The 9,556-nt window shown below is 34.4% G+C and overlaps 1 protein-coding gene across 1 annotated transcript in view; it reads left to right on the top strand.

Moving 5' to 3' along the window:
* Positions 1–3,630: 3,630 nt before the first annotated feature.
* LOC111043643 (sodium/potassium-transporting ATPase subunit alpha) overlaps positions 3,631–9,556 on the top strand; it is a 265,322-nt gene continuing 259,396 nt past the window's right edge. The window contains 1 exon segment of the mRNA XM_039426295.1: positions 3,631–3,883. Coding sequence (XP_039282229.1) covers positions 3,863–3,883 — 21 coding nt within the window. The 5' untranslated portion in view covers positions 3,631–3,862.

Below are 9,556 nucleotides of genomic sequence, written 5' to 3'. Positions count from 1 at the left end.
TGGACCAGTATAAGTATCTTGGGGTCATGTTTGATTATCGTCTGAGTTGGGTTCCTCATATTCAGTGTTTAAAACAGAGACTGAGAAGATTGTTGTATGGGTTTTCCCAATTGAGCCATGTGCTGAATATCAGACTGTGCAGGAGGATCTATCATGCCTATGCACAGTCAGTATTGGAGTATGGCATTATTGTTTGGGGGGGAGTGTCATCTGCAGGTCTTGAACCTCTTGCTGTCACCCAGAGAACAATTTTGAAAAAGGAATCAAGATACCCCACAGCGCTGCTGTTCTCGGACTTCCCTGTGCTCAACATCAGACAACTATACATCAAAACATTACTCAGTTATATTAGGAAACATAAAGCAGATCTATTCATCAATATCGAACATAATTATCAAACACGACATAGGAACAACCATGGATATTATATACCTAGATTGATACACGGAACTGAACTCAAATCACCATACTATTTAGCTCAGATTTTATACAGGAATGTTCCAGATATTGTGAGGGAGGCCGAGAGCAGCAGCAATGTGATTTTTAAAGCTCGTTGATGAAATGGCTCTTCAGCATAGGCTGGATTGGAGCTGAGAGGCTAATTCACTCACCTTACACCTAGCAAGAGTAAATGCATTGGGGAATAACTTTATACATTAATATTTCGAAATGCTAAATTCATTTATACACTCATACCTTAAGTATTTAGAGTTTCAAAACATAATGAGGCTTATAAAACAATAAATTACCTCCGGTTTTTGGGTCCTCTTGCTCTCCCACTCTAGATATCAAGCTACACCCAACACTATATTATATTGTCACTTATAATTCACCTACTGTTATCTGAATCTTAGTTGTGTAATTTTAATTACACATATTGTAATTTATAGTAAATATAATACCATAATTATAACTACTTAGTGAATAATACTGCTTGCAGGAACTGTCCCCCAATCTCAGACGCATAGTCTTACTGGGGGAATTCCACTCAATCAATATGTTCTTTCTACTGTTTATGTAAAATTGTGATTCTTATTTTGTTGAATATCAAATATAAATATGTACATGTATTGTATGCCAAGTGGAAATAAACGAATTGAAAAATTGAATTGAAATTGAAATATATGCGGTGGAAACGCATTGGCTGACAGAATTTTCCTATTGCAAACGCCAGCGGTTCCCAACTGGTGGTCCGCGGTCCCCTGGGGGTCCGCGACACATAAACCGAAAATTTAGGGAAAGTACCGTTTAATTTGAATTTAATAGAGATGAGGTTCGTATTTTTCTCATCGATACTGAGTACGCAGATTTGCTCACAGACTTTTCCTGGCTCTGCTCAGTTGCTTAACTAGATGATGTTTTTGAAAATTTGAATGGGCTAAATCAAAGTTTGCAGGGGAAAAATGTTGACATTTTTAAAGTGGAAGATAAAATTAGTGCTATGGTAAAAAAGTGCCGAATGTGGGCAACGCGGGTAGAAAACAAATCATTCACGAATTTCTCTACTTTGAATAAATTCGTGGAGGCTTCTGAGGAAAATTTACCTGATCAAATAAAGAGAAAAATAGCAGAACATTAGGCAGCTTAGCAATCAGTCTTAGGGAACATTTTCTTGAATCAGACCCAGATTATAATTAGGTTAGAAATTCCTTCTGCTGTCAAGATATAGGTGAGATTCGCGCGCTGACGGAAAACGAACAAGATCAACTTGTGGATTTATCCAGCTTTAGTAAAATGAAAACCAATTTGATAGTAACTCGATTTCGGTAGACTTTTGGGCAACAGTACAAAATAACTATAAAGAGCTTGGAGAAAAGGCATTGATGTTGATCCTTCTTCCCTTTGCAACGACTTACCGTTCTGAACAAGCATTTCATCAATGTGTTTTATGAAAAAAAAGTTTAAAAATCGACTCGACATGCGGTCAAATTTGGAGTAAGTATGTGTCAAGTATGGAGGCTGATATCTCAGGAATCATGAACATGAAGAGAAAATTCAACTCATCTCATTGAACAAATAGTGATAATTATTAGAAACAGTGGACCTATAGTGAGGTCCACGTTATAATGACAGTATTTGATTAACTTTGATGTTGCTATGCTTGTCTATCATTCGACAAAGTAGGTAGTAATATCATTTTATAGCTCCGCAACGATGCCAAATCTGTTTTTGGCAATGTAGAAATATAATTAATTAATGCAGAGGCAAGGCAACGCTGTTCTTCTATCTTTATCCACTGCCATTATAACGTGGACCTCACTATAGTCTTCATTTCCGCAACTTATTTGAGATGAGGTACAGTACAAGGATCGTATTCTCCATTCATATCGAAAGCAAGTTAGTGAAAGAATTTTCCTTACTAATTTTACAATAACAATAATTTTACAGTAATAATAACACGAAAATTATTATGATAAATGCCCACAAAAATATAAATATCAAGTTATTTTAATATTTTTCTAACGTACCGTATTTTAAATACTAATGATAATCAATGATTAAAAAACTACCTACATTTTCCTTGAAATGTCAACTTCTCGTTATCGAATTGAGTTATGAACTTCTATGAATTTTCAACAAAGTCTGAAGCAATCGAAAATAATATAAAACTGGCTATTCCTAAATACACTATGAAGTTTGAATATTTGCGAACCTATTCAAAAGATGATAGATACAAGGCATATAATATATATTTTTTTCACTGTGTTATTTCATCACATTATCTGCTATACTCATTATTATTTAACTATAAAGAGGAGGGGGTGGGGGGGGGGTCTGGCGGTAGATGAAAATATTTTTATAACTGTGCATTTAAGAAGTAGTGGGGGTCCGCATAAATATAATAAATGGATGAGGGGGTCCTTGGGAAAATTTTGTTGGGAACCCCTGGTATAAGCGAACCTATTGTAGCCTACGATCAATTTGTAAAAAAGCACCATTCATAGCACATTGCTTAGGCCGCTGTTTCAAAAACTAAATATTTTGACTCTACTAGCAATGCTTATCCTGTAATCAGTCTTGATGGTGAAGAGGAAACCTGAAATGTTCACAAGAAATGACGAAATTCATCAATATTAAGGTGCGTACAGATTTACGCGTCGCGAACATGAGCAATTCACTTTTAATCAGCTGATTATATCTGTATGTTTAACGAAACGGTAAGATACAGATATAAAAAGCTTGGCATCAGCTGATTAAAAGTGATTTGCTCATGTTCGCGGCGCGTAAATCTGTACGCATCTTAACACCCGACAGACAAGAATGATCCATGTAGCGGTGTCATGAACTTTAGCCAGGAATGGGCTTAAATTTTTGAACACAAAAATACCGTATTCAACAAAGTTTTAGCAATCACAAAGAGAGACAGTACAAATTCAAGAAGCCCCTGAAGAGCTACCTGATGACCAGGCCATTCTACTCTGTGGAGGAATTTCTACAGAATGAAATAATATCAAGTATACAAATAACTATTTTTGGTTTCTGTGGTTTTTGCAGTTTGAAGTTGGCGCGTTTCCGTCCGTTAATATTCAGTGACGTCACAAGTCTGCCGGGCCATTTGCCGTGACCGTAGCTACTCTGTATATGAATCCCGTCTACCTGACACCACCCACCCGCCCTCATCAATGTTTCTCTTCTCTGAAGCGTTCAACTTGTGTGTATACTCATACTGTTTGTATTGCTAATTCTTTGAGCCACTCCCTTATTCCTTTCATTTTAAATAGCAACGTTAAAACCGTTTATTGTATGGTGAAAAAATAAAATTATGCGTTTCTATTGAGACATTTTGCAATTGTTTGCATATAATCGAGAAGAAGATCTCAAGTAAATTTTCCAGCCCAATTCTTCCAAGTTTTTCTGGAGGATGGCAAAGGATTCTGATTTGGTAAGTTGAATGCAGATTTTTTAAGTTTAATGATAGAATCCAGGATTATTCTCGTAGTATAATATGATGGATGTATTTTATAATGTAGGTTAATCAATAAAAGATGGAAGCGACACCGTACTTTGTTTTTATAGGCTAGGTAGGTGCTATCATGAAAAGTAACCTAAACATTTCTAAAACCTTGTTGAAACTATAAATTTACCATCATAGCTATTGATGAATTTGCAATGAACAATATGAAACATAAACAATACCTCCAATATACTTTTCAAAATATATTACACACTTGTTTACTTACAGATATAAAGCGGTTGTTGATTGATAACTTATCAGTTATACAAGTGCAACGGTTAGCCTAACTTTTCTACCTACCGTACCTGCTTGTAGTAGGTGTCATTAATAATTTAGTGTTATTTTTTTGTTTTAATTCTATCCTGTTTTAAAATTCTTTTAGTAACTTTAGTGTCAAATATTTTTCATCCTTGATTATAACCTTAGGTAGGCCTATAACTTAGACTGTATAGTTTAATTCCAATAATAGAACACTCAAGACTTTGAATTTAGTCTAGTGGAAAAAATTAGTCAAATTTCTTTAAATCGTGTCTATCACTTTTATAGCCTAATTGTAACATTTAAATTTATATCAAGAAAAAATAGTGTCTAGCTATATATCTATGTATATAAAATATTTTTAGCTAATGTGGGGACCAACATAACCCAATTAGTGAAAAATGTCTGACTTTAATTTTGGAAAAACATTTGGCTTGGTCACGCTTGGTGGTTGCGCTCATATCTTCCGTTTAGGTTCGTTGTGAGACATGATATTTTTTCTACTATAGAAAGATCCACGTTATAATGACAGAGAAAGATAGGATAACAGCATTGCGGATTCTCTGCCTTGCAACTGTCTTCAATAGATTATAGCTGATACCGGTATATCTGATGAATAGCTTATTAACTGTTCATTCTGGTTTATAATAATAAATTATATTTTATTCGTCATGAAAATATATATTTCAACCATTGAACAATATTTTTTTATAATCGAGATTACCGGTAAGTATTTTTTAATTAAAATTCTAAATTGCTAGAAAAAATATCTAGCAACGGTGCGGAGCTAGAAAAGGATAGCGGTATCTGATTGACAACATTATGTCCAAAATTGGATAAGGATAGCGCTATATGCTTTGTCGAATGATAGACAAGGATAGCAACACCACTGTTAATCAAATACTCCAATTATAACTCCCTCAGTTATACTCCCTCATTATACAGTCCCTCATGCTGTATGGGATTGTAGGATGGGGAGGTACAAGCTTATTGCACATCGAACCGCTCCTCAGGGTACAGAAGCTGATCATGGGGGTCATCAACCAGAAGCCTCCACGCTATTCATCAGACCAGCTATTAAATGAGTTTGACGTGATGGATCCAAGACAGCTTTACTCCAAGGATATACTATGCAGATTACACAAGAACCCAACAACATTTCAAACCAGAAACCACAATACCTCATACAGGAATCTTCGTATCACCAGTGTTGCAAGGAAGGCACTTATACCAGAGACATTTCAATCATTTAGCACCAAAATTATATAATCTACTTCCTGCAAACTTTAAACAGATTAATCATCCTAAAAAGTTCAAAACAATAGTAAACAATTGGTTGATGAGCAAAAGAAGACAGAACATAGAAAACATTATTTCAAACAACAACTAACCACCTAATGACTTGAACACTAACTAATTAATAATACGCACAAAAAAACAAAACCTACTCTAGAACATGGTACGCCATAGTGGAGTAGGTCAATTTCCACACAGAAAAAACTAAACAAGTAGAGGTTACATTATAAGAATTTTTTGTAACTAACTATTGTATGTAATTGTAATTTTTCTAATATTTTGTGTAATTGATGTAGTTTTAGTTTTTTTCGGGGAAATAAACATTTATTTATTTATAACGTGGACCTCACTAGTATACGGTATCGTTGGAAGGGTGGCCACTTGATATGCTGACTGCTGTATGGCCTACTTGAAGTTATAGGAATAGGTAAACATCTAACCCACACTTTACTCTTATCATCATTATTTTCATTAACCAAGCCTGCAACTTAATGTTGTTAGCATACCATTAGCTAAAACCCTTCAAATAACAATCACATTAGGGGTCATGATAATGGTCAAGTTTAGAGATCCTTTTCTTGGTCATAATTCTTATGATGTACATTGTACACATATCATCACTAAATTAAGGATATGTGCACACAGAAAGCGGTCAGGCGATCCGAGTTCCAGTTGTGTTGAGAGGATTCATATATCCTCCTAAGACCGCTTTGACTGCTGCCCACTCTCTGTCCCTGTTTGCACAAATCCTAAGTTTATTTTTCTATTCAAAATTTACAAATGAATATTGCAGTTTCAACTTTTATTTAATCTATATTATATTATAAAAGCGAAATGGCACTGACTGACTGACTCACTCGCAGAACTAAAATTCTACCGGACCAAAAACGTTCAAATTTGGTTGGTAAGTTCAGTTGGCCCTTTTGAGGCGCACTAAGAACGGATTTGGGAAAATTTCCAAAGATACGCCCAAAATCTGCGTTTTCCATAGTTTTTTCAGCGTTTTCTCAGCTTTATAGAGAAAAAATGAATAGAAAATGTTCAAATTTAGTACAGAAGCTCAGCTAGGGTGTAATAATGTTGTGTTAGAAGGAATTTGCAATATTAATGTCGAAGATACGCCCAAAATGAGCGTTTTCCCAGCGGTTTTTTGCTTTTTCTCATCGAGAATAAATGAACAGAAATTGTTCAAATTTAGTACAGAAGCTAAGCTAGGGTGTAATAATGTTGTGTTAGAAGGAATTTGAAATAACGCCAAAGATACGCGCCCAAAATCTGCGTTTTTTCAGCGTTTTTTGCGCTTTCTCAGCTTTATCGAAAACAAATGAACAGAAAATGTTCAAATTTACTACAGAAGCTCAGCTGGAGTGTCATAATGGTGTGTTAGAAGGAATTTGAAATAACGCCAAAGATACCTCCAAAATTAGCGTTTTTTTTGCGTTTTCTCAGTTCTTTCATCAAGTAATAGACAGAATATGTTCAAATTTGGTACAGAGGTTTAGCTAGGGTCTAAAAATTTTGTGATGAGGAGACTAATATTTCATCAAAGATACACCCAAAATCAGCGTTTTTCCAACATTTTTCTCAGCTTTTCCGCGTTTTCTCAGTACTTTGACTTTTAGATGGAATGAAGCATGCTCAAATGAAAAATGCAGGCGAGCGAAGCGATCAATTGGTTGATCTCACTTTTGGACGATCCAGTCGGGGGTCCAGGGGGCGGAGCCCCCTGGCTAGACGGATATGGCAAGCGAAGCGAGCTTTAAGGCTAGTATTTGTTAAATTTACAGCTGAAAAATACGTCAAGTGAAAATGCAACGTGAACTGATTTGTTTGATGACGCATGTGCGTGTAATATTTTTGTCGCAATCTGCTACAATTGGTTGAACTAGTTGAAATTGGCTGTAAAGACAGGGCCCTCTTATATAGACAGGGTAAGTGAAGACGAAAAGTCACTGGTGGCTAGTGCTTTTCATTCATTCACTCTCCATCCAGGCCGATTTTTTGTAAATGGTAATTGATGAAGTGTGATCTAATTAGAATCACAGGCTGCCAGTCACTTGCCTTCTCTACTATCCCCGTCTACAAGCAGCTCAGGCTTGCTATGCCTCGATTCCACATACAACCAACATAATGCCCTACAATTTTTACCTTTTTGGCTTCATAAAGGATCTTGTGTATGTGTCTCCAATACGTCTTGTGTATATGCTACCAAAAAATAACCTCGCTGAATTCAGAAGCTGGATTTAATTACTGAAGACACGCTTATCAATGTTAAGTGAATTTATTTATTTGAAAATTTACATATTTGAGGGCACCAGGAACTGAATCCCATTATTGCCCTCATAACACACATTGAGCATACAATTTGAAAATACAATACATTGAAATGAAAATAGAATAACTTAACTAATATGCTATTGAGTTTTAGAAAAGACAAAATACAAAAAAAAATAATAGAAAACCTTGCAAACATTAAGGAAGGTTCGGCCTTGGACTTAATGTGTGCCATGTGACAAATGATAGTCATAGTATAATATTATATTGTATTATCCTTAAAAATAATATAGCACCTAGAAAATGATACACCAATATAACACTGGGGTGCTGTACACCCCAACTTATTCCTTATCATAGCTCCTATAAATTTCGAAAATTCCTTCTACAAATCTTTTCTTTGTTATATTTCGATGCCCTGATACCACTTTTAGTGACGAAAACATTCTTGTATCAGTTTCTACTTGGGGTTTCTCTCATTGAACTTTTATTTGTTAAAATGTACTGGTTTTGGGAATTTTTAAAGTAAAAAATTGTTACTTTCATTTACCGTATATTATAATATTGCCTAAAAGAATATTTCAATAGAGCTACTTAAATTAATTAAGTTTGTAGCGTGAATATTGATATTGTGGAGCTTTTCCATAATTGAAGAGACTTCAATAATTATATAATTTTATTATTTTTAATAATTTTTTAAAAAATAAAGTGGTTTTTTTGACAACACTTCAATTAGAGCTACTTGATTTGTTAATTAATAAAAAATAATTCTATAGTACACTTTTGTTCTAGAAACCTTTTCACATTATAAAACACAATAATTAGTTCCGGCATTTCCAAGCCAGTTGGAAATGCGGAAACTAATTGTTGTGTTTTATATAAAAAAGTTTCTAGAACAAAAGAGTATTATGGAATTATTTTTTATTAATTATAATATCGATTAATGAGTTACGAATTTGATGTTATTACATTTTATGTTTTTGGGAGTAAATGATTTTTTATTTATGCTGACATTTATACTTTATATTACATGAGTGGATTAGGTCATTTTCGAATTATTATTATTACATTACCTGTTTAAACTAGTCATAGCCTACTGTAATAAATTGAATATTCAATACTCTATTACAAGTAGATGACATGTTTTTTCGTTGAACCACTGTTTTATTTATGGATAGAAATGGAATTCTGTGAAATTCGTGCAAGCAGAAACTGACGCGTAAAGAAAGATAGAGTTGGTGGAAAATTACAGAATTGGTTGTAACTGTGACTGCGATGATAAAGTAGCTATACTGCTAGACTTGTTAATTTCGATGGTCGAATATTCTTGTATGAAACTGGTAGGAGGCGTTGATCTGCCCGGCTAAGGTCAAGTAGGGTGATCCCAGGACAAGGATAGTATATATTAAGTAGTATAACTATATACTATCCTTGATTCCAGCTTCCAGCTCCAGCCGAATCTCTTGGAATCGCGCCAAGAATAGATCACATGGTTTCATTAGCTACTTCTTTCATCCAGATTTTTGTTACTTTGTTTTTCGACACAACTGGAAACTAGTCTCTAGCTTATGAAATGAAAAAAAAACATGGATATTTTTACAATTCACAACCTAGTGCTCATAAAACTGATGATAATGATGTTTCCATGTGCATTGAAACTTGATTTTTGTGTGCATTAAAATTAGTAGGAAATTCAATATATAAGTTGATAATTATGAATACCAAGGGATACTTTAATTAATAGGAATAACATGGATTAAGACCCTTTTTATA

Source organism: Nilaparvata lugens, chromosome 4 (genome assembly GCF_014356525.2).
Source record: "Nilaparvata lugens isolate BPH chromosome 4, ASM1435652v1, whole genome shotgun sequence".
In the NCBI taxonomy this organism is placed as follows: Eukaryota; Metazoa; Arthropoda; class Insecta; order Hemiptera; family Delphacidae; genus Nilaparvata; species Nilaparvata lugens.
This window is presented reverse-complemented; position numbering and strand designations above follow the sequence as displayed.